The sequence below is a fragment of the Phaeodactylum tricornutum genome, chromosome 1 (genome assembly GCF_000150955.2).
Source record: "Phaeodactylum tricornutum CCAP 1055/1 chromosome 1, whole genome shotgun sequence".
In the NCBI taxonomy this organism is placed as follows: Eukaryota; Bacillariophyta; class Bacillariophyceae; order Surirellales; family Neidiaceae; genus Phaeodactylum; species Phaeodactylum tricornutum.
In genome coordinates, this window is record NC_011669.1 from 1,625,619 (window position 1) to 1,649,883 (window position 24,265).

General features: G+C 47.4%; 9 protein-coding genes across 9 annotated transcripts; 4 read left to right on the forward strand and 5 right to left on the reverse strand.

Moving 5' to 3' along the window:
- Positions 1-137: 137 nt before the first annotated feature.
- PHATRDRAFT_42956 (predicted protein) lies at positions 138-1,862 on the forward strand (the record flags this gene model as incomplete). The annotated part of the gene is made up of 1 exon (XM_002176785.1): positions 138-1,862. Exon 1 carries the CDS (start codon positions 225-227, stop codon positions 1,860-1,862), a length of 1,638 nt encoding a protein of 545 aa, XP_002176821.1. The 5' UTR covers positions 138-224.
- Positions 1,863-2,100: 238 nt separating this feature from the next.
- Positions 2,101-4,189, reverse strand: PHATRDRAFT_42957 (predicted protein; the record flags this gene model as incomplete). The annotated part of the gene is made up of 1 exon (XM_002177297.1): positions 2,101-4,189. The coding sequence occupies exon 1, from the start codon at positions 3,955-3,957 to the stop codon at positions 2,101-2,103; it is 1,857 nt and encodes a 618-aa protein (XP_002177333.1). The 5' UTR covers positions 3,958-4,189.
- A 514-nt stretch (positions 4,190-4,703) lies between these two features.
- On the forward strand, positions 4,704-5,899 carry PHATRDRAFT_42958 (predicted protein). Its single transcript, XM_002176786.1, has one exon. The coding sequence runs from the start codon at positions 4,738-4,740 to the stop codon at positions 5,653-5,655; it is 918 nt and encodes a 305-aa protein (XP_002176822.1). The 5' UTR covers positions 4,704-4,737; the 3' UTR covers positions 5,656-5,899.
- A 254-nt stretch (positions 5,900-6,153) lies between these two features.
- On the forward strand, positions 6,154-7,379 carry PHATRDRAFT_42959 (predicted protein; the record flags this gene model as incomplete). Its single annotated transcript, XM_002176787.1, has 1 exon — positions 6,154-7,379. The coding sequence occupies exon 1, from the start codon at positions 6,168-6,170 to the stop codon at positions 7,377-7,379; it is 1,212 nt and encodes a 403-aa protein (XP_002176823.1). The 5' UTR covers positions 6,154-6,167.
- A 22-nt stretch (positions 7,380-7,401) lies between these two features.
- PHATRDRAFT_42960 (predicted protein) lies at positions 7,402-9,150 on the reverse strand. Its single transcript, XM_002177298.1, has one exon. It carries the CDS (start codon positions 8,823-8,825, stop codon positions 7,455-7,457), a length of 1,371 nt encoding a protein of 456 aa, XP_002177334.1. The 5' UTR covers positions 8,826-9,150; the 3' UTR covers positions 7,402-7,454.
- Positions 9,151-10,745: 1,595 nt separating this feature from the next.
- On the reverse strand, positions 10,746-13,238 carry PHATRDRAFT_42962 (2-phosphoglycerate dehydratase; the record flags this gene model as incomplete). Its single annotated transcript, XM_002177299.1, has 1 exon — positions 11,323-13,053. A coding segment is annotated over one exon (1,731 nt), but the record flags the coding sequence as incomplete, so codon positions are not given.
- A 266-nt stretch (positions 13,239-13,504) lies between these two features.
- Positions 13,505-14,383, forward strand: PHATRDRAFT_32083 (predicted protein; the record flags this gene model as incomplete). Its single annotated transcript, XM_002176788.1, has 1 exon — positions 13,505-14,383. One exon carries the CDS (start codon positions 13,505-13,507, stop codon positions 14,381-14,383), a length of 879 nt encoding a protein of 292 aa, XP_002176824.1.
- A 204-nt stretch (positions 14,384-14,587) lies between these two features.
- Positions 14,588-15,700, reverse strand: PHATRDRAFT_42963 (predicted protein; the record flags this gene model as incomplete). The annotated part of the gene is made up of 2 exons (XM_002177300.1): positions 14,588-15,297; positions 15,394-15,700. 2 exons carry the CDS (start codon positions 15,698-15,700, stop codon positions 14,837-14,839), a joined length of 768 nt encoding a protein of 255 aa, XP_002177336.1. The 3' UTR covers positions 14,588-14,836.
- A 1,256-nt stretch (positions 15,701-16,956) lies between these two features.
- PHATRDRAFT_25 (predicted protein) lies at positions 16,957-22,303 on the reverse strand (the record flags this gene model as incomplete). Its single annotated transcript, XM_002177301.1, has 7 exons — positions 16,957-17,273; positions 17,397-17,733; positions 17,809-17,835; positions 17,912-18,454; positions 18,524-19,234; positions 19,316-20,920; positions 21,077-22,303. Coding segments are annotated over 7 exons (4,767 nt in total), but the record flags the coding sequence as incomplete, so codon positions are not given.
- Positions 22,304-24,265: the final 1,962 nt, after the last annotated feature.

Genomic DNA, 24,265 nt, shown 5'->3' on the forward strand with positions numbered 1-24,265 from the left:
TCCCAAAGAAACATTTATTGAGTGACTTGGATACACAGGAAGAGGAACGTGTGCTACGGGTCTAACGTCCGTTCACATATCCAATGTGGCTCACTGAACGAATCCGGCGGCAGGAAACCTTTCATATAGAAAGGAAACGACTGACCAATCGATTGGTAGGTATCCTCACCTCGTATGCGCTAAGGGCGAGTACTTGACAGTTCAACATACAACTACCTATCACTATGAATACCGTCGTATCAACCCGGATGAATACAGCCTTTGTATACCAGGAGGAGGACAATGTGGAGTCACCAGCCCCAAATCCAGAGGTTTCGAGGGACCCAGTGATTCCGACGCCTAGTCCGCCGATCAAAGTGATGTCCCGAAGCGAGGCAATCCGCGCCCGACTCCGCGAGAAAGAGAAGCGCCTTAGCTCTTTGGTTCGTGGTTCCAACGAAGATGGCACGGGGAGCTTTCTTTGCCAAATGGCTTCCGTCAAAGATAGCTTGAAGAAAGTTGAAGACGAAAAGTCGGAACTTGAGAACGAGCTGGAGCGTCTTCGCAACTCTACGGGCGAGGACGAATTCTTGAAGGAAAAAATGGCCGGTATTCAGGAAGGTTTCGACAAACAGGTTGCCAAAATCCAGGAGCTTCAGGACGAAGTAAATAGCAAAAGCAGTTCGATTCAGCACTTGCGAGATGAACTCGTTGGGAAACTGCAGAAAATCGTTGAGCTCGAGTTTGATTTAGAGACACATGATGTGCACTACACATCGTACGCAGCAGAACAGTTCAAGCTCGGCGAGGATGCATTGGCTGAAATAAAGAATAGAGAGCGCAACGTGATGCAGCTTGGCGAAGATTCTACGACTTCAGTTGGAAGTATGGAAAGTAAGAAGACTGTGTCACCGCGTCGTGCACAGAAACTCATCTCTAAATTGCTTGCTGATCTTGATGATCTGGAAGCCCGTTTCAAGAACGAGAAGCTGGAAAGCTCTACCAAAATGCAACAGCTCTTGCTTGACAACGAAGATCTCCGTACAAAGATTCAAATTTTGGAAGCGCGCACTCAGGAGTCGAAAGATGTCGACGATTCGAGCGAGACCAGTTCTGATTTCTATGCTGACATTGACTTGGTCGTATCCCTTCGCAAACGTGCCGAAACTCTGGAAGCAAAGCGGGTCTTGTACCGGAAAGAAATGGATCGTCTTCAAAGTGAGCTGAGCGAATCTCGCAAAGAAGCTAATTGTGCTGTCCAGAAAGCTAATTTGGAACTGGATCGTGTTAGTATTGAAAACCAAACGATGAAAACTAGAATTGAAACTCTCGAATCCGATCTACCCCGTTCTGATTCTGGGGTCCGGGTCTACGCTACGGTGGAAAAGCGAATTCGAGAAGCTTACACCGAAATGGCGAAATTAGAGTCCGCTGTGGAGATCAAAAACCGACAGTTGGGTACTTTAAAAAAAGAAGTGACGAGTCTTCGTATGAAAGAGATATCCCACGGGAATGTAAACGGAAAAGCATTCACAGATTTCGACTCAGAGCTTCTTCGTAGTGCCCATGTCTCTCATGGGGTAGCAGGTGATGGCGATCACGATAGTGCAGCGGACTCATCTTACATTGCGGAGCTGCAAGCTCAATTACAAGAGGCCCAGCAGCAATTGGTTAAGAAAGACCAAGAGCTGGTTATTGAACGGGCGAAGGCTGCTTCTACGGCCGCCGGTCTCTTAGCACGGATTACGGAACTCTCCAATAGAAGGTTACCGGCTGAAGAGAAGCCTCCAAGGCAAGATAAGACCACACCTGAGACTCAGGAAAAAGATGTTTCCAAGCCTGCGAAGCGAGGGAGAGGGAGGGCATTTCGATTCTATCGGTAGACAGGACTAAGCGATAAACCACAGCGCGCTGCGATCAAATCAGTACTTTCGTTATTATAGCAGCCTATTTTTGTAGAGTAACATCGTTTTTGTCACCAGCGTTACAACTCAAAGTTCATCCTGTCAACGATTCGGGAGACATGACAGTGTAATCGTACAACTACGAAGATGCAACGGTGCTTAGTTACGAGGAAGCTTCTACATGGCTGACGTAAAATCTCGTCGAAGGTTATTGATATTACACTCTGTCCGGTGCAGTTGCTGGTGGTGTTTCTGTCAGTTCGACTGCCTCTTTCTTTTCCAACTCGACTCCATTCACTTCAGCTTCAGAGGCAACAGCCATTTCATCTTTGACAGCATTTTCACTTTCGACATGAGGCTCAGCCAGAAAAGACTCTTCTAGCGTAGGGTCTGCAATGGTACCTTCTATCGGATTTGGTGGCGTATTGCCTCCTTTCGTAGCGGCATCGTCATCGTCACGGCCAAGCTCTGGGGCCTCTACTTCAATATTTTGATTATTCAATTTGTCCATAGTATTCGTGCCATTGAATACAGCATTGCCGTCTGGCTGGTCAGAGGAGTCCGTAGAGAGAATGGATTGAGCGTTGGAGCTGTCAACTGCTTCCACATTTGGGGTAGCTTCATCAGCGGACTCTGTAGATGACTCAAGCAGATTAACAGGAGTTTCCGATACCTGTTCTTGCTGAGCCGCCGTAGCGAAAGATTCAGCTGTAAAGTCGACTGACTTCCTGTCAGTAGAATCATCCTGCATTTCTGTGGTTACCAAAAGGTTATCCGTCGTCCCATCTTCGCGCCCCGGAGCGGGGCTTGTCGGAATTGAACCCGCAACACTGTTTGTTCCGACTGCCATCTTAACGCCATCTACGGATTCAATAGAACCATCGTCGTTTCCAAGAAGAGAGCCAGGGAGTGCATTAAGAACTGGAGTCATCTCCGAACTCGTTTCAACAATATCCTCATCTTCTTCGTCCACTTCACCAGCGCTCGATTCATCAAAATCGGTATTTGACTCAGATTCGCTCTCCTCCTCCACAGCATTTTTAACGGTAGGATCCTCTCCGGCCAGTCGGGACTTGGCAAATTTCAGGAGATCTATTTCGTCCATATCTTCTACATCACTACCGTCCTCACTTCCTACGATGGCCTGAGCCGCTCGTGAGCGAGCCGCCACAATGGCCAAATAGTCCTCTTCCTCATCTTGAGAATCTGGAGGGGGAGGGTCGGTCTCGGGTGGCGGCGGTCGGGGTGTGACAATCGGGGCCAGCGAGGGGTCAATCGGTCCAAACTCTGCCAGCTGTCCCTGAAGATCTTCAATCACTTCTGCCTGTTCTTCCGTGGCTGTTTCGAGTTTTTCAATTTGCTCCTTGCGCGACTGCAACATTTTCAAGAGCTCTTCCTTGGCATTGTTCTCCTCCTCATCTACTTCTTCATTCTCCACCTCGTCGTCTCCCTTATCTTCGTCGTCCGAATCTTCCTCCAATTGTTCGTTGATGTTGCTGATTTCTTTCAGAATCAAATCCAGTTCTTTTTGAAATTTTGCCTCCATTTCTCGTTTGGCATTGTCCACATTCATCAGCCCATTCAAGAGCTGCAATTCCAGCTCAGTCTTTTCTTCCGCGGTTTGAGCAATTGATTCTTTCTGAAACTTGACGAGGGCCTCTGCCTCCGCTTGCATCAGGTCGAACTGATGATCCACAATGCCCATACTGTGCATCGCTTTGCACAGTTGCGCTTGCATACGCATGACGTAATTCGAATCCTGCGCGGCGTCCGGCTTATTCTGCTTCTGTACCACGGTCGCGTAATTTTGCAAGGTCACAGTTTGCTGCTGCAAGTCTCGTTGGACTGATTCCAGGCGTGAAGAGGTGGACTGAAAGCTGTGCAACAATCGCGTCTTTTCCGTTTGATGCGCAATTTTGAAGCGATTCGTTTCCATATTCACTCCGTCTAATTCCTGTTCTAAGCGGGATTCCTTGTCGACTTGCTCCTGTGTTTGACGTTGAATCAAAAGAATGCGCTGATCACGATCCTGGACCATGGTCCGAAGGATGTCGGCTTCTTCTCCATTGCTCATCTTGGTAATCGTAAGGTTGGCGAATGGGAAGATGTCTTTGGGCTCTAGCTTTGTCCACTATTCCGGTCTGCACGGAGCGCTTTCCGCTGTTGCGTTTCAACAATCAATAGGCACCTAGGAAGTTTGCTGGTATACAGGATGTGACTGTGGAGCGCTGTACCAGAAATAGGATTAGCAGTCGGTGTGTTGCGTGTCTTTCGGTTCGTCTGTTGCTTTCGAACCTATTGGTGTATGGTTTCGCACTGTTTTATGGTGACTTCTACACCACGACCAGGAGGGCCAAACGGTAAAGGATCGACACGCGTGAAGCCAAACGGCGAACGATCACACAGAACTAGGTTGTTTGTTTCTACAGTGAGAATTACCTAGAGAGTCCAGAATCACCAATTGTTGGGAGAGCAACGACCATCCCGTGTCGCTGCGCCTGATAGGTGGACAGAACAACACGTTCCCCACCAAACGTCTCTCCGGAAACGATGCCGACCCCGCGCGACAGCAAATTCGGCAAAGGGCTTAGGGTTACTTCGCGACGAAGTCACTCTGTCGCCCAACCCTGTCAACGCAAACGAAAATGACCGCACCTCGAATGACCCTACCGGTGGGGGATCCCGAAAGTAGGCCCAATCAAGCACGCAAAAGCATAGGAAGTAGGCCTGTCGTTGCAACGGCTTGGCAACAACATAACGAACAGACGATCGTCTCGTGTTCACGTAACCAAAATCTCCATTGTCGACTGCCCCATTTTCACGGACTGGAACGTTAGTTCACAACCCTGCGAGTATGAGTTTTTTCAAAACGTTTCGATCCCGGTCGGGTTCCAACGATGGTCTCGACAGCGAAATAAAAGACGTGGATGCAGTGGACACCACGACGCCACCACCGCCGACGAATCCCCCTCCTCCGCCCCCTCCGGTTCTCAACGAGAACATTACTGTGACTGTCGAGGATGAACCGGACGAGGACCCGGTTCGTGCCCAACTAGAGAAAGATGTTCGACAACGTGATTCGAATATCTCGGCGTTAGAAAAAGTCCGCAACGAAAAGAAACAGGACATTGTCAATTTAGAAATGGAACTCGAGAAAGAGCGTCTGCAACAAATGAAAGAAGCGCTCACACATAAGATTGAGTCCGAACGCATCAAGCGACAAACTACGCATACCGAAGAACGCCTCAAGGCTTTGGAAGCCGACATGCAGGATAAGGCCGCTATTCACGAGTACGCCAATCTCATCAAGGGTGTAGCGCCCAAATCGGGTGTGGACAGTCAGTACGTGATGAAATTGCAGGCACAGTTGCAAAAGGCCGTCAAGAAAATGGAAACGACCAACGAACAAATGAAGGAACTGGAGGAAAACTCACGCCAAGTAGTGAACGGTTTGTCTCTGGAAATCTCGGAATTGGTGGAAGAGCGATGCCGTACCGAGTTAGAATTACGCAAGCAAATGGAAGTCTTAAACGATCAAAAGCGAGATATGCAGTTGCAATACGAAGAGCGCATCAAAGAAAATCTCAAAACACTCCAAGCGCTCCGAGCCAAGGCAGCAAGTCAAACAACAATTGAGGAACTTGAAGAAGAACTGGAGGAAACAGAGCTACGATTGGAAGAGCTCAATAGAATTCAAGAAACCCAAGAAAGGACGATTGCGCAACTGAATAAATCCTTGGCAGTCGATGGAGCTGGTGAGATTGTGATGTAGAGAACACATCTCAGCTTGTTGCCTTGGCCCAAAAAGATTGGCAAGCTTTTTTGACGAAATAAAGCATAATTCGACTCACGCCACCGATGGCAAGCAAATTTAACAGTAGAGTAGTCAATGGCCTTGGAGGCCGACGATGGCTTACACTTGACTCTGCTGAATGTACCCTTCGGGTGTTTACGTCACACTTCGTCAAAATAAGTAGGTATCACAGTTAATTCGTCCAAGAGAATCGTGAACCAAATTTCACAGCGCATATAGACTAACAGTTTTCCTACTGATACAAAAATTTGCCATCGATCGCTGATATAAAACAACATTCGAAGGTGCTGCTATTGCTCATTTACCGTTGATGGTAAAGCGCGCTGGAGAGCACGTTTAGAAGCACACATATATTTTGATATACGCAAAACGATGTGTTTTTATTTGTTCATCGCTGATTCTTACGGAAATTAGCATCTTTGGTTTTCTTCAAATTTAATTGCAATCATTTACACCCTTGAAAGTAGAGAATGAGGTCACCCCTTCACGAAACAAAATCTCAGGGTGAGGATGCTGCTTCTGGTCAGCACATTCTCTCACAAGAAAAGTTGAGAGTATTTGCTTCCTCGCTGGAACCTTGGGTACAATCTTGTCGTTGCATTCCGTGTGAAACGGATGAAGTATGTTTCTCGTATCGTTGCCGATGCAGCTTCCAGATCGTCCATGGTGACATGAAAAGCGACGGCCACTTGCGTTACGCGGTCCGACAGAACCACGAGCCAGTATGCATCACTGCGTTCCCAGTGGCAAATCTGAGAATACAAAGGTCAATGTGGAATGTACTGGCACTCTTCAACGACCCGGAAGAACAGTTCGGCCAACTAAAACAGTCACTAACGAGTGCTACGTTTTCAACATCGTGGGACGAAACAATGTGTGTGGTAACCTTGCACTATATGAATCCTGTCAGTGATGAGAGTGCTTGGGAGACGGAAGCACAGAATATGTGCCAACGGCTTGAGTTAGCCCAACTGACAGGTCGTTCCCGAAAACGCATTCTACGGACAAGGAATGAGGGGACTACCATAATTTGCGACACAATTTGGATGGAACGCGTGGGATCAAACTGGAATGTCAGCCTTGAAAAAACTTTGACATCCAGCGATCGTATAGCAGTCCACTATAACAAGCCTGAAGATGCATTTTACCACCCTAATTCTCGAGCGATGTGTAATGCATTAGAATGGATGCTTTCGCGGATTGTCTTGATCGTAGCGGATCTCGAAACGTTAACTCCGCGCTTGTTGGAAATGTATTGTGGTTGCGGGGCTCATACTATACCTTTGGCGAAAACTGGACTATTGTCGAAAATATTGGCGATCGAGCTAGACGAGAGACTGGTACGCGCTTGCCAACAGAACATCCTTTTGAACGGCATCGACTCAGAGCTGATCGACATGGTATCTCAGGACGCGGGAAAATGGTCCCAACGTTGCGAAAGTAGCTTTGACATTATATTAGTCGATCCACCCCGGCAAGGTTTGGATGAATCTGTTTGTCAAATGGCGACTCGGGGTGACTTTCAGCATATGCTATACATTTCCTGTGGTCGAGATGCATTGGTGCGAGACTTGGAACGACTCGGCGGCAGTTTTGCAGTGGAGAATTGCACTCTTCTCGATCTCTTTCCGACCACTGGCGCAGTCGAAAGCTTAGTACATCTGAAACGAAAGATCCGATAAAAGCTAAACGCTAGCTAAGGTTCCCTATAAAGAGTACTATGGCCGAAGGCTCAACTTTCATCTGAGCATCATCATCTACTTGGAAAACCGTCCTACTCTTGTCAGCCATCGTCCCAAATCCACTGAAAATAGTGCACCATAGGCATTAGCCCGTTGCGTATAGTTTTGCAACTTGCGCGTGTGTTCCGGTGCGATCGTCACTCTAGCGCTCATTATCAGTTGCGCTTTCGCGCCATCGAGGTTTACATCCAATACTTGGGCATTGTGCCCAAGATCGAGCGAAACATCTGGTATCACGGGGAGAAAGACACCAGTCGTTGGTCCGACGGACATTTGAAGTCCAGGGAAATTAAGAATATGGCCACGGCAAGAGGTTTCGATGTGTGTTCGAACCTCGAAAGGTACCGCGGCGTCAAAAATGGTTGTGGCATGGCCTTGACAGGAAAGTTTACCATTAGGAAGAATTTTGATCGCATCCATGAAAACGTTAGCGGGCTCCAGTCCACGACCTTTTAGAATACGAACTACGAGGCGGCGAAGCCCATTTGTCACACATGACGATTCGAACAAGTCGGCTTGTGTAAAAGTTGCGTTGTTGGCAACGAAGTCAAAAGCCCTGGGGAATCGCTTGATGTTACGTTGTGAGGGACGTATGAGGCGGTGCAGGTTCAGTGACATACTTTTCGCCTCAAGACGGCAACCAGATAGGCGGATTGCACCAAACACAATACGGTCAACATCGACACTTGCGTTGCAGCAAAACACGCCTTGCCTAACGATATCGAGCAGACTTCCTTGTGGGTCACACTGTACCTGCATGTTGATATGCGCTCCCAGAGACCAGCGGTTCAAGAGCTCGAAAAGAACAGTACGGCTTTTGGTGCGTAAAACTTTTGCTAAAGGTGCGATCGAATCGGGCTTTTCCTCGATGCTCTTTTCCTTGAGTAAAATCTGGCGGAGAGCTGGGAACAAAGAAGCGAAATATCGGTCCGATATGCTTTTGGATTTCCCCCAGTTAGGTTCCGGGACCACATAAGGTTGCTCGAAAGGCTCAAGTGCCTTTATCCTCTTGTCTTGCGTGTGATGCGGTCGATCGACGCTTTCATCTGGATGGACCAAGAAGTCATCGATGGCAGGGGTATTCTCCGGCGACCAACAGGCTAAATTGCGCGCTTGAACAGTGCGCGGGTGCAATGCGGAGGGTGTTTGCATGTGTACAGGTTGTTCACTTTTGCCACGGCGAAATATCCTCTTCAGTTTCTTCCAACCGCGCTTTGGTCGGGTTTCGGCAGCTTCATTGGTGGACACTACAGCTGCTTTGCGGATCACGTGATTGATACTGGACAAAGATATACGGTTTTTTGGAGACATTGGTTTCAGCTGGAAGCTTTGGGCCGGAGTGAGCCAGTACAATGCGACGGCTAATACGGAGTGTTTGATTGCCATAGTGCTGCTTGCTGTCCCGAGCGAATTTGGGTAAAGGGGCGAATGCCGCGTCCGGCTTTTTAGTGTATCTCTACAGTAATTCTAGTATTTGGCACTTGAGAGCACGTTCCCACGAGAACGATTCCGATACTACTTCTGCATTCAAAACAATGCAGCGAATTAATCCAGACAAGGCTACCACACCTTCCTGGCTCGCTACGACTCACTTCCGAGATTGGAATGTTACTCACAGTCCTGTGCCGACGATGTCGATTCTGTTTGATTCTCCGATTAACAGCAAATTCCGGTCTTTCCCTCTCCATGGAGCTGATGGACGTTTCAGAAATAGAGAACAAATGAAAAGTGCGCAAAGCAGATGGCATCAGAAAGATCTTCCATATTAGATCAAGAATCCGGTAACGGACAGACATCGGGGTGAGCATTGCAAAGACCACGAAAAAATCTCGCTATCTCGAGGGTTACACTGTAAGTCGCTCACAGTCAGAGTCAACATCCGCGGATTTGAAATTTATCTTGTAGCATGGTTTACGGGTCTCCCAGCCTTACAATTAACTTTAACATAAGCACAAAATTGGTGTTGATTACAGTACGGACACCGGCTAGAGCTATCCCGTCTAGACAATGATTACCAGACGGAATACATTTTTAGACGCAGCAGTTGAGCCTAGGTAGTGGCGTCCAAGTGTTTCGTACAGTTAAGCACGACGATCGAGTTCGGAACGGGGCTTTTAGTGACGCTAACCCGGCATTCATGTCGGATTCCGCTTTACAAGTTCGGTATGGTGAGTGAACTCTGCTCGAATTGCTGATAAAGAACGCTAACAGTTAATGTACCAGTCGACGGGGGACTACATTACTATATCTGGCAGAGGAAGCAACAAGGAAGAGAAAATGAACTCAACAACTTTTTTGAACTGACCGTGAGTAGTGTCATGGCGCGCTTTCTCGGACAACGGATATGCGGTGAAAAGATTTAAATATAAATATAGCATATACTGTACTGAAATACTTTTTGTCTTAGGTGCTCTCATCCCCTACCCACTTACTCTACTTTTACAACTTCTCTGAGAATACATTTACTGTTATTGAAGAAATGTAAACGGTGCAAATTGCTTAATGCGACGAGGGTTAACTCTTCCACAATATAGACTGCGACCGGGCCGAAATAAACACGAATTTCGAAACAGGTTACCGGCCTCTCCGTGCCGATATGCTTTTGAAAGTGATGTCAATTTGGTAGCCAACTTGTTCCGTCTACCGTCAGGAATCCCATGGAAGCGGACCGAAAAATGGAGGCGAGGAGTGAACAAAGATCGAACAACACCGGGCTTCTCGGTCCGAAGGATGTAGTTTTTACTGAGGGGGGATTGCTACATACCGCAAACTGCATTGGTAATCGGCGCTTCCACCAGTTCCTTGAAGAAAAGGATGTGCTACTAGACAACAATAGAGACCGGTACAATCGAGAAACAACGCACTTTATTTTAGAACGGGTATGGAGAGAATGGACGGCTGAAGGAGGACGGTTTTTGGAAGGCAATCCCGACGGAAAAGTTGTGAAAGAAATAAACGACCCTATGGACACGCTGAAACGGTATACGCGTGGCCTCTCGGAGGAACGAAAGAGATTGCATATTCGCGGAGCAGCACTAACGCCCTCAAAACGAAGTAGCAAAAAAAATCCTCCCAGTAAAAATGGCGTCAGGTCTACACCGCCCGGCAGTCCACTGTCCTCGCTACCTCTACCGGTTTCCTTTACCGATACATCTGATATGGAAACTGTGGATACTACAATGCCGCCTCTACATCAAAATTCTGAAAATGGTGCGCTTTCTGCTTCTGCAATATGGGATCTTATAAATCGACAGTCATCGAGATCATCAAAGACGGTACTCAGTCTATCAAATCTAGGAACCGCTGATATAGTGCATGAGAGGCAGAAACGAACAGGATCGGAGGTTTCGTTTCGAAAGCGAACAAGGGATTCGATGAACGAGGATTTGCGATTGATCGCATCAGTTAGCGGACAGTGTGTCAATAGTCCAAGTAGTCGTCGCAAGTCGGGAAAGCCGACGAGCAAACGAGCTCCATCACATGAGAAAGAAGTGGAGACGCTTTCATCAGCAAGCGCACTATTAGCGACTCTGGCAGAACCGTTTCCACGTCGTCGACCAGAAAGGGCAGTATCCAATATCATTAAAAAAATGTACGGTAGTTTCCGGATGGAAAGCTACGGGATGATTTCGACAACATCCCAATTCCACGAAACATCGAATCACATTATGAGCCGAGTCCATCTTGAAACAAAGTCTTTTCCACAGAAGACGTAAAAGATTTCCTACCAATTACTCACATTTGTAATGAACCCGATGGATTTAATAGAAGATACCATGTTCAGAAGAAACAATAATTTAGTAGATTAGCGAATGTCGTGGGTAGTCTACAAAACATTGAAAATGCAGGGGGTTATTCAATCCGAAATTGCTTCCAATGCTATTGCCACCGCTTCCGCCCCGGGATCTGGGGTACCACTCAAGGAATTTTCATTGAGATAATTGGACCGTCCGGCGCTGGCCGACTTCATGGCTGATGTGGAAACGGCTCCTTCCCGGGCCTTGGTCGCCGCCTCGGTCAAACTCTGCGTCTCCACTAAAGTAGATGCCGCTGGCACCAAGGCATCTAGCATCGTACGAGAGCCAACTTGGGCGCCTCCGACCAAACTGACTGCTTCCACACCAGCTCGAAAAGACTCACAGAGTTCAATCGTGCCAATAGATTCCGCTCGGCAAAGCGTCGAACTTATTTTTCGAAACATCAACTCCAGTAAAACACCAGAAGTTCCTCCCATCGACGCTGATATCGCATCAGCGAGGGCGTCAAACATGGTAACTGGGTGGTCGAGGGGAATGATTTGTTTTTCCAGACGCTCCTGAATTTCGGTAGCTCCGCGTTTCATGGTGATACCACAGTCTCCGTCACCAACGATAGTATCGTATTTTGTCAGGAGGGGCTCCGATTCTACAATCTTGGCAGCAGCCTTCTTGAGCAATGCTCCTGCGATTGTCGGAAATCCTTCCACTGAAAGTGGGGGCTTCTGCAGCAAGCTGGCATCGTTTTCCACAAGAACTTCCGGGACTTCGTTCGCCGATGGACGTGTAGTTCCTGTCTTCCAAACATCAGTAGTCGTCCAAGCCACAGCTTCCGTCTGGGCATCCAACAATTCCAAAAGCTCGGGCTGGTTTTCAACGTTGAGAATTGTAATCGAGGCTCCGTGCATATCGAACGACGTCATGAAGCTTCCGACTAAAACCCGGGTTGCCTTGGCTCCAAAGTCCTCGCTTTCCAGCAATTTGACCGTAGATCGCGCTAAAATAGACATTTCAAAATTGGACGTGCCTCCTAAATTGTTTACGAGCACCACGACTTCGTCACCCTTTTCGAATAACGGAATGACGGTTTTAGTTCCATCGCGCTCCTCCACACGCCCGTGACTTTGAATTTTGTCGATCATTTCCCGCGCCATCTCATCCGCCGTCAAAAGCGGGGACTGCTTCATCCCAGCTTCACCGTGTATCCCGAGTCCAATTTCAATCGTCTTTTCGTCAAGCCTGTCGTTGATCGTATCGGCACCGGGTACGGTCACGGATCCCATGGCGACGCCCAGGGTCCCCATCCGCGAGCACGTCAAACGCGCCAATGCAAGCACTTGCTCCAGATCACGACCACTAGCCGATGCTGCACCCGCAATCTTGTGCACCAGTACAGTTCCTGCAACACCCCTTGATCCGGTAATGCCCTTGGCACGAGGCAAAGCGCAGTCGTCGGCCACGACCACCATTTGCGTCGGAATTCCTTCCTGATTGGCCTTTTCCGCTGCCATACCGAAATTGAGTCGATCGCCGGTATAGTTTTTGATTACCAGCAACACTCCACTTGCACACGTCTTTTTCGACACGGCACGGATCGCCGCCAGAATACTAGAAACAGAAGGTGACGCAAAGATACCACCGCACACTGCCGCACTTAACATACCAGTGCCCAACCAACCGGCGTGACTGGGTTCGTGGCCACTGCCGCCTCCAGAAATTAGCTGCACGGAATTTTGAGGGGTCGATGAAGCGAGTAAAACGTGGTGGTTCTGGAGTTTTACGAGCTTGTTCGGATACTGTAGAAGAAGACCTTGAATGAATTCGTCTACGGATTCGGACGGGTTGTTGATGATTTTCTTAGGCTTGGTCATATTTGTGCTTGTTGCTGTCCTGTTTGTTCCAAAAAAAGTTTTGGATGGGGTCGCGAGAAGAGCTGATGAATGATATAGAAACAGGCTATATAAAGCGACGCTAAAGCGTAACAGTAAGCACAACAACTAGATCAATACAGTTCGAGTCTGCCAGAACTCAATGTCAATGAAAAACTGCAAATTGATGCTTCTTTTAAGGAAAGATCTCCGATCGTCGTCGACAGCCACGAGGTTTGGAAAATGGTTAGCAAGAGATCTCGTGGAAATTGTCCTTACGACACATCTGGGTGAACTGTGTATAGATCGGATGCGACCACCTTTACACGATCCCCTTCGTGTATACGATCTATGTAAATTCCATAGGACGAAAAACCGTAAAACGTGCCGTTACAAGCGTGAAAATTGAAGCCAAAAAGCCACGAAGACCTATCATGCTATCATGGATGAAGCGCATTGCATCGGTAGACAGCGTGCCATTCGATTATTTCCATCGCTGTTGGTATTTATTGCGTTACTTGTATCCATACCAACTGTTGTTGGATTTCAGCTTTTTCCTCCGGAGCCGAAACTTACCCAAACGAGAAAACCGGGAGTTGTTCCGACGTTTGTCGAGAGAAGCTCCTTTCTCGCCGGCTCGTCCACCGATCCATCCGATATTCCGTCTGTATCGACTACAAGCCGAGAAGCGACATTGATAATGAATCTGACGACGATTGTCGGTGAGACGACGTCGATCCTCGTTTCGGGCGTCTTTTTTGTCGTCTTGGCTTGGCAGCGCGACGCTATTATGGTTTCATTTTTTGTGGGTTCCATTTCAAACAGCGTCCTTTCCAAAGTTCTCAAAAAAATTATCAATCAAACACGACCCCCCGAACTTAGCACAAAGGAAATGAAATTAAAGCCGAGTGATGGTGGGATGCCCAGTTCGCACGCTATGAGCTTAGGCTTCATCGGAATGTTTACTGGTCTCTATTTATCATCGTGGATTACGTCCTTAAGCCTCGGGCTTTACGTAATTATAAGTTTGGCCTACCGTATACAAGCGTCCTTGCATACGTGGCAACAGATCACTGTGGGTTCATTGTTGGGTTCCACCAATGGTTTCTTGTGGTGGCATTTGTGTACCGGAGAAAATCCATGGAAGGTAAACTTGGTCGAATGGGCTTTGGCATCGGGGAAAGAATACGGTATATTTGACGCCAATGGTGTACTATCATGGCCCTTTCTTGTTGTTCCTGTAATTTTGGGAGTTCTTGTTGTCGGGTCGGTCGAGCGGCGAATTGATGGCTTTCTCGAAAGCATAAAAAAAGAGAGATAATTCCTCTGCCGTAGTATATAAGCTAGCTATGGAGGGCTGATTGTTCCCTTGCTTCATGGCGAGGAGACGCTCGATAGATTGTTTGTGACGGTGTCGGTAGTGAGGGTATTGATAAAGGCGTAGAACACTGGCAGAGTCATCAAAATCTGACAGGTCACTCATAATGGCGGTCGCCGTACTTGGTTCAAAGTCGGACACCAAAATAAGAAAGGTATAGATACACTTTAAAGTAGACTATTGATAACATGTAAGCCGCTGAGTCGCTCAAACTCGTTCCTTGTAGTCATCAAAATCCGAAAGGTCACTCATAATAGCGGCCGCCGTGCTTGCTTCACAGTCGGACACCAAAATAAGAAAGGTATAGATACACCTTAAAGTAGACTATTGATAACATGTAAGCCGCTGAATCGCTCAAACTCGTTCCTTGTAGAAACACCCATCTACTCTGACGCGCTAGAAGCTCTTCTGCAAGGCGGCGGTAGTCTCGACGTTGCCAATCATAGCCCCGATACCCACAGGGACTCCCTGTGGACTCCGTACACGAAAAAGGTCTTGCTGAATAATTGAAAGTATACCGTACGGAGGCGCCACGGGCGTGTTGTTGATCATAAGCTTTTCAATTTTGTGCTCCACGATCTTACCGGATACCCTGTCGAGTTGGTAATACGAAACACCGTCAACGTAGAGAGGACGACCCAAAGGAAATTTAGGGACAAGCACGGCGTTCCATGAAATACGAATTGAGGACCGGCAAAAGTCGTACACCATACGGCTTTGTACTACGGAACGGCTGGAAAACCAGAATCCGACGAACGTCTGGAAGAAGGCAAACGCTGACTTGTACTTGTCCAGACCAGTCAGTTGGACACCAGATGGGTCGATTGCACTTATGTGCTCGTCGTAAATGCTAAAGTCTGGAAAGCAATTAAATAGTGTTAGTCAGTTCTCTTCAGCCAAATCTTATGGTGACTGCTGAGCTTGCTCGAATGAGATGGACGGAGGAGACGCACCTGGCTTTTTGGCAAGAATGTCCGACATATCACTGCGAAGTGTGTCCATAGCCTTTCCTAAGTTCAACTGAAACTCCACGCGTTCATCGGCAATCTGTTGGATAATGGGCGGAAGTCTCGGGGCGGTGCTATCCGTAGATTCCTCCGTGTCCAGAGATTCCCTGGCTGACGTTTGTGCAGTCTGCTGCTGAAGTAGCGAATTCACCGAGCGCTTCCGACGCAAAGCGTTGCTCGACTGAAGATTGAACCCGCTTACAACGCAACAGGGAATGACAAGAAAGGGAGAAAGAAGTCGTCGAGCTTTCATGATAGTTGATGGTTGACTTTCTTTTGCTTCAATCGTTGTGGGTTTAGAATCGCCGGTGGCTGACTGGGTGGCTGGGGAGAATAAAATGTACGAGTTCGCAGCACAGCGAAGATACGCTGTTTGCAGATTGCTGACTCGGTCGTTCTTGATTGGCCAAAGAAAGTCGTTCTATATGCTTGACGTACTTGATTTGACAGTGACCAACAATCGGTCGACCTTACAGTTAGACATCTTTTTGATGGTTCTGTAACGGCGAGGTGTATTCACAGTCAATCACGTACGTACTTACATTACTGATTGTGAATGTGAAAGCAAAGATTACATTACTGATTGCAAATGTGAAGACCAAAATTACCTTGCTTACTTGTATGTTACAATTAAATGCACAAGCCAGCGTCACTAACTCGTCTCAAGAATCGAAATGTTTTGGAATACTATGATTTTTGCTATGAGCATGAAGTACGTCGAGCCGTCCTATATCGGAGAGATTGCCACACTCTAGATAAAGAAATGCATTAATTGTGCCAAATACTGGAGCTGCACTATTCTCGAAATCATTGCTGCGAAAAATTAGAGTCTGGGCCTGGTTGCTATTCACCAAAACCAACTTTTGCTTCAAGATCAAATCCACGAACTTCATCCCATAACAAACGTAGAACCATGCCGCCGTCCTCCCCACCGCTGTCCGCCTTTGCCCGTGACCAGTTGAACGGTATTTCTTTTGCTATCGTCCACGTTCCGGTACGACCAACTCGGATTGAATCTTCTGCTAGAAGTTGGCCTTGCTGATGACTTCCCAAGAGAACGTTTAGCGAGAACGCATCGCGCTTTCCTTTGTATCTCTGGAACGTAATAGCGAGAATCAGTTTACCTGTACTTCCTGACGATGGTTTGTCATTGTTGCGGGTCACTGTAACGTCTACTTTTGTGATATTCGGGATAGCATACAAAGTATCGAGTGCCGGTCCAAAGCTTTCTCGTTTGCTGTGGCGGTTGGCAGTGATACGATTAAGCGACGCAAGGGCATCGTTCCGACTCAATTGACGAACTTCATGAATAGAACCCAAAACTCCTTGGTCCTGCTTCGATGCAGCAGCTTGAATCTTTCTGACAAATTCACTGTTAAAACCTGGTAGTTGTTGCAAGGAGTCCTCGTCAGCTCGAGTTCTTGTCTCAAAAAATTGCTTCGCCCGAGCAAATTGAGTGACAAGGTCAAACGACCCAGCGGCAGAATCATCACTACAAGCAACAAACTTCATGGCGGCAAGCAGACGCGGGATGTTTTCGACGACGCTTTTTGTGTCGTTCACGTAGTCACTTATAGGAAGCTTGGCATGTTCCAGATGTGCTTGTAGAAGAAGAAAGCATTTGGTATGCGGATCACTAAAAATCTCTGGGTTCCGATATGCGTTACTTTGATCGCCGGAAAGTAAGTGGTCCACATCCGGTCCCCAGCGCACGTTTGCGCTGAGTTCTTCATTTAATATGTCTTCGTTGTGACGAACAGGAAGCTCATCAAACTCATGGGTCGAAGCGAGAGCATATAAAATCCATGCCAAGGAAATCTCGTCGACTCTGGATGGTCGAGAAAATCTGCTGATGCAAATATTACATTCTGGAATTGTAATCTGCCTATCAAATTTCGTCGGCGAGTCCTTTACAGCATTTGCGATGATCTTTCTCGCTTGCCGTACACCAAATTGCATTTGCTTTGGTGTTCTATAAAGCAAATAAAAATTTGATGTAGCCAGACCAAGGGGCATGGTTGTTACATGTGCTTCTAATTCATCGCTTTGAATCGAAACGCACCCTTGATCCTCGAGATCTCGCAATGTACTCTTGACAATGGATACAAGAAGATGCTCTACGTCCTCTTCGCTGCTCGACTGTGCACCATAAAAAGACGGATTTGCCCGGACTCTTCTGGCGTAGAAAGTCCACGTAAGATAACCCACGGCCTCAAGAACTGACCCAATGGTTCCACTGGCAATTTCTGCATTTAAATTTTCGTGGATACGTCCTGTAAGACAGGACTGGATTTGGAATAAGGGGGAACACTGTGAGGTATTTTAAGCAAAAGCGGGCTACAGACCTCTCCTTTTGCTTACCTCAACGGGGAATGGCGAGTAGAGAAACTGCGAGTAATCGGGTAAAGCACCGGGTTAGATCGATAGATGATATGACTAAAGACATACATCGATTGTGGCCTACCTTCTTGTAAAACGGCTTCTTATCTTCAGTACTCATGACGACTGCAGAGCCTCTGTCGTCGAAACCCGGTCGTCCAGCTCTCCCTATCATTTGCAATACATCCGTAAGGGGGTAGTCCACGTATCGGGACGATTTGCCGTCAAAATATTCTGTCCCCTTTACAATCACTAAATGTGCCGGAGTGTTCACACCCCAAGCTAGGGTACTGGTAGCCACAAGCACTTGAATCTTCCCAGAAAGGTACATCGTTTCCACAACGTCTCGATCATGCGAGGAAATACCAGCGTGGTGAAGACCGATTCCGAATGCTAAAGTATGCCGGAGGGCTTCGTCGCTCACTGTATTGATGATTGCGTCGACAACCTCCTCGTTGCATTTTAAAAACCGTTTTGGATTCGCCTCAGCCGCTGCATAGCTGATGATGTCAAAAGCGGTAAGCCTGGTTTGGCGCCGTGAGGCAACAAAGATGAGCACTGGCTTTGCCGGTGAGTACTCTTTGATGGCGGCAAAGCAGGGCTTGTTCATCGTTGCCATTCGAGGACACTAATCAAAGTTTAACAATTGGTGAGGCAAGATAATAGCCATAACATTCGATCCTTGACATTTACTCACGTAGTGCCGTCCTGGGTACCCTTGAACATGAACAGTTAATGGAACTGGGCGGACAGATGAGCTAAAGTTGTAAAGACCTCTCATTCTAGTCGGACCTGTATTTCTTGTATCAATTCCAATCCAGTCAGCAAGATCCAAAGGATTCGCGAGAGCCGTTGAGAGGCCAATTATCCTAGTGACATCTTCTTTCGGTTTTGAAGTCTTGGCGTTGTTTTGTTCCTCGACAAATTGGGAAATGAATCTAGTTCTACTCACAATCGCTTCCAGGACAGCTCCCCTTTCTTCGCCAAGCAAATGAACTTCGTCCAGGACAAGCAATTTAACCCTCTTCACGAACGCTTTGCCGGCGTTTTCGCTTGCTTCAGCTTTCACATATGATCGCCAACCTCTCGAAATGAGGTCCCATTTTTCTGGTGTACAGACAAGTACATCAGCGCTTTCGACCACACCTTGATCGTGGTGGGTGTCGCCACTGAGCTCCAAAATTTTCCAGCGTAGAGGAGCAGATCCGAGGCGAATTTTCCATTCCTTTAGCCGTTCTCTAGCAAGTGACTTCAATGGAGCAATGTAGACACAAATACCCTTCGGGAAAATGCGTTTCATTCGTAAAAGAGCAAGCTCAGCGACGATTGTCTTCCCTGAGCCAGTTGGAGCACCCAGCAGTACGGGCGAATCGGTATGATACAGCACGTGGAAAAGCTGTGATTGGATCTGTTTTCAAAGAAGAAAGCTGGGTCAGAAAAAGAAATTCATCAAGCATCTTGAAACTAATATTTGGAAGCCGGTACATACCGAATTGAAACATTTAAAGTTGCGGTACAGTTGCTCATATTTGCACTCTGCCAAGGAAGTTACAGGGACAGGGGAGAGGTCGTATACCGGAGTAATGGGTGTTTTGTCTTTGACCATTTGTACGTGATCCAGAGATACGGGCAATAGCATCTCACTTCCAACCCATGAATCACTAATAGCACGAATAAAATACTGACTAGGCATCGGTTCGAATGCAGGAATAGACAGGTCGAGAGTAATTGCATCTGGAAATGTCCGCTTGGCGAACAGAATGGATTCGTCATGATAGATGCGATTGTTCTCACCGTCCTCTACCCATAACCAGAAAGATTGCGCACCACCATGCCATCGCCCATTCCATTCAAAATTTGGAGTCACCAAAATGTGGAAGCGCATGACACTGCTGGTCACGGGTTGTACATCACATTCAATATGTAAATTCGGTAAAGTTCGAACAAAGCGTTGAATCTTTTCGCCGCCCCTTCCTCCTTTATTACTTTTGTTCCACCGGCAATATATCTCGACTTCTTTGGGCTGCATATCCAACAAAGACAAAGCCGAGTACAACGAATCGTATCCCTTCCCTCCACTTTTCGTTTCAATTGACGAATACACTGATTCACTAAATTCGTCCTCAAATATACGCATTGGGGTTTGAAACCACCAAATTCTGGTATCAGCACTCTTGGCAATGCGAAGAAGTTTTAGAGCCGGACCTGCAGAGTTCTGCTTGAGACAAATCTCGAAAACTGCTCGAGCTACGCGGCTCGCATTCGATGCAATGTAGTTCATATCGGTGATCAATGTGAAGCTTTTTATCTTTGCCCGAGAGATGTATGCCTGAAGAAGGACAAAGGCTTTGTCAGACGCATCGGTAATCAACCCTCGCCCCCTGTCGTCCATGCCAGCCCCCTTTAGCGGCAAAGGACACGCGGTTTTGACTAGTTCTTCTAGCTCACTCATCTCTTCTTGCCGAATTTTCAGATTTCGAAACTCTGTTGCGTTGCAGATAACCCGGCACAGATCTGCGTCCGTATAGTAGTCCGTCATGGCTAACATCTCGTTAAAGGTGGCAATGCTCTCTGATTGAATGTAGAAATGCGCAGCAACGCGACCTCGATCCGCGACGGAAAGGTTACCGGACTGCTGATCGTACCGTATCATTCGATTCAAATCCAGAAGCTTAGCAGCCTCGCGAACAAGCTCATTGCATCGCCCTTTGAGCATAGGGTCGCTATTTTTTTCATCCTCTTTAATTCCATAGCCAATTGGGTTTCGACGCATTCTGGTGTACAAATATGTATACGTCAACCAGGTCACAGCTTCCTGAATGTTCGTGACTGTACCACCGACGACCTCAGCGTTCAAATGATCTGCTAGATGTTTGATGAAGTTAGACTCGATTGGTACTGCACGAACCAACTTATCCATGTAGCGCGGAAAAGCGTCTATCGAGGTTATCATTGTTGCTTCACCAGAGGTATCAAATTGGGGACGACCGGCTCGTCCGAAAATCTGCTGGACATCGAGTATACTCAAATCGACGACGCCCCCTTTTTCTGGATTATACACCTCCGTTCCTTTTATCACAACTGTGTGTGCTGGCTATCGGACAAAAGAGGGGTAAGTAACTTCGTCGTAGAAGGCTATCGACTGACTTCCTTTCTTTCTTACCAAATTCACACCCCTGCGAAAAGTAGAACAGTTTGTAGATAATGTCAGCACCCCAGCTCAGAAATATATATTGGCAAATAGTAACACCAAACGAAACCCTCTAAACACTTGCCATGCTAAAGTTGCAGTACAAACAAGAACTTTTATTGCACCATCGCTAAACACTTGTTCAGTCAGCTTGCGGTCTCCTCGAAGCATGCCGGCATGATGTATCCCCATACCATTAGCAAAATGCATCCCCACTTCACGATTTCTAGATTTCTTGACCTTTTCGGCGTGGCGACTGTAGGCATCACCGCTTGAACCTTCTTTGCCAGCCGTTACAAAATACCGTTCCAAAACTCCTTCATGCGAAGCCATTTCAGCCAAAGACTTGGCAGTATCTCCAGTCCCTTTCCGTGAATGCACAAAAACCATGACTTGATAGCCGCGTTGCAATGAATCCAAAACGACATCGAAGCAAATCTCATTCATACGTTTTTCTTTGGCAAATCGGTCCTTTGTCCCGGCCGAAACTCCAATAAATTGTTGCTGTAGAGGAACAGGACGATGCTCAGGCCCAAAGAAGAAGAGACCGCGTTCAGGTACCTTTAAAAAGCTTGCAACGTCCTGATAATTCGGCAAGGTAGCGGACAGCCCGACAATACGGGCTTGCTTCTGGCGGCTTTCGACCAAGCGGTGTAGTCGCGAAACGACGGATTCAATTACTGCACCGCGCTCATCAGCCAATAAGTGGACTTCGTCGATAATCAGCAGACCGCACTGGTTTCCAAGCGCATTTTCGTCAGTCCCAGACTTTCGAGTTACAACATCCCATTTTTCTGGTGTTGTAACAATAACATGTGCTGCTTCGGCTTGTAACCTGGTTAATTGCATATCACCCGTCAACTCTCGTACAGTCAAGCGCAAGCCTTTCAGTTTGGCGGAAAACTTTTCCACCACTTCTTGAGCCAACGCTTTCATAGGAGCTATGTATATTACCTTTCGCCCCGTTTCCAGAACTGTAGTCCGATCGGACGCGATCAAACCAACGTCTCGAAAGTGGGCGACAACACTCAGCATGGCAACATTCGTTTTGCCGGCACCAGTTGGTGCACATACCAAAAGGTTGTCTCGGTGAAGATAAGCTACTTCAAACACAGAGCTTTGCATTGGGTTTAGCGACACCGTCCCTTCGAAGGCCTTAGCCGGGTCTGTTTCGAGAACTTCATGGATACGGAGACGAGGGTGCAAATTGGCCTCATTCCGGTCCGCTGGTGGAATAATTACCTTCTCCATGCGATCAGTAGATTCATAAATGGTTCCGTGTGGTAGACCTCGCTTGTCGTAGTACTCGCGTGAACCCTCGGGTAGCAGAGATTGTTGAATTTCCCACAATTCTTGCTGAGTCCGATTCATAAGGCCACCTTCTCCCAAGGTAGAATCATCCATTGCGAGAAAGGCAGAGTCGTCTAATATAGCACCAGCATCAAGAGCACGCTGTTTGGCCTGGGCCGCGCGTTTTTGAGCCTTATCCAAGTCTTTCCTGGCCTTTTGTTCACTTTTCCGTTGAATAGTGTGTGTGACACCAACAGGACCATTCCCGCCATTACCGTCAAATAGGCCGAGTTCAGCCTGTGCGATAGCGACAACCTGGGCCGTCTCTAGTGCTTCTTGTACCAATATCTGACGACGCTCTTCCTCAATGTCAATCATCGTCTCGAAAGCAAAAAGAGGCGTGGCAGTGTTTTCGACCGCTAGTTGTGACGGTCGAACATTGGAACGAATTTCAGACAAGTGAGGAGTGACAGCGAACAAAACTTCCAGCGCTTCTTCCGTCATGCCCAATGCATCAAACAGTGCCGCTTGCTGGGATGCGTCGTCCGGCTTTTGGGCCGCTTCCAAAACGGCCAAAGCAAGTTGAGCTGGCGTGAGCTCCGACTGGATTTTTGCACAAAGTGATAACAGCCACGACGCCGAGACTTTGTCAGGGGACGGTGTGGGGGCAGTTGGAGCTTCGCTGGTATGCAGCGAATGACGAATCAAAGGCAAAGACTGTTGTAAAGCTGACGAAAGTCGCTGCAGTGCTTGCATTAGTGAGATTGCTTTCGCTTCGCCAATCCTTGTCGGACGCGGAGCGCGATCAGAATCAAGCTTCGACAAGAAGGCTTCCATTGTTGCGTCAGGCGTGTTGTGTTACTCCGGTGCCAAATCTGATCTTATCGAATACTGGAAAGTTCGTTCAGAGTGAACCTGGAATCTAAAAAGGTCGGCAGCTCGTTTTATGATACATGGCAGTTAGTTCGCCGCCACCAGACGATCACAAAATGAGCGGATGGGTCGCCATCAAACATGCTCGCACGAGAGAGCTTCTCATCACGGACCCTAACAGATCAGGTAAGGGTTGGTTGACTTTTTCGCCCTACCTGAAGTTATTTTGTGAGGGCTGAAGCGCGGACCAGTCTTTCGGAAACCGCGTGAATGCCATGGGCATGGAACGCGAATTCAGCTGGCGTTGTCTTTCTCAATCATGGGGTTAGGAGGGAATGGGAGCGAATGATGTCAATCCAATGAGCTGGTCGGGATTCCACGGTAACCAATCAGAATTGGACGGAAGATTCATTCGAAAAATCCCAAACAAAAGCCTACAAGTTGTCGTAACTGGGCGGGCCATGTTACATTTTCTGCCTTCTGATGTTGGATAATTACGGCAGAAAAAACAGTTCGTACCACGTTTCCTGTATGTAGTGAGTTATAATTTGCCGAAAGTTTGTATATATATCAAAAGCTTCCACTTCTGCCAATCACTCCGATCTTAGGATTCATAGAGTCCGTACTCTAGGACTCAAAGGCCAAAGCAATTCATCAATTTTACTCTTTTCCGTTATGTAGAGTCAATTCCCTAAATATGTATTTATTGCTTGGAAGACCAAAGAATTAAGTTGGCTCACTGTGAGATTCAATTCATGGTAAACCTACCCGATTAAGGTTTCCCACTACGATGGATGTCTTTTCACAAGATTCATCGTCTAGTAGAGACCCACGAGAAGTCCCACCCTGACTGTGAGCGTTTGTTAAATATATTGATTCGTTTTCGTTCGTAAAAGAGAAATCGAGAGTGTTGTCCGGTCCGCATGATCCGCGGAGTCACACCAGGTATCGCGGGAACCAGTATTTTCAACGCTCGCACAAAAAAGGCCGCCATTCGGAAATTCATTATTTTCCCAAAACGTTGCAGACCGCGTTCATCTCTCACGGTTTTGGTATTGAGACGACTAGAATTATGAGGCGACCCTC

What these genes read in the sequence shown, in the direction of transcription:
- PHATRDRAFT_42960 (XM_002177298.1), bottom strand. Translation starts at nt 8,825, where the DNA reads ATGGCAATCAAACACTCCGTATTAGCCGTCGCATTGTACTGGCTCACT.
- PHATRDRAFT_42958 (XM_002176786.1), top strand. Translation starts at nt 4,738, where the DNA reads ATGAGTTTTTTCAAAACGTTTCGATCCCGGTCGGGTTCCAACGATGGT.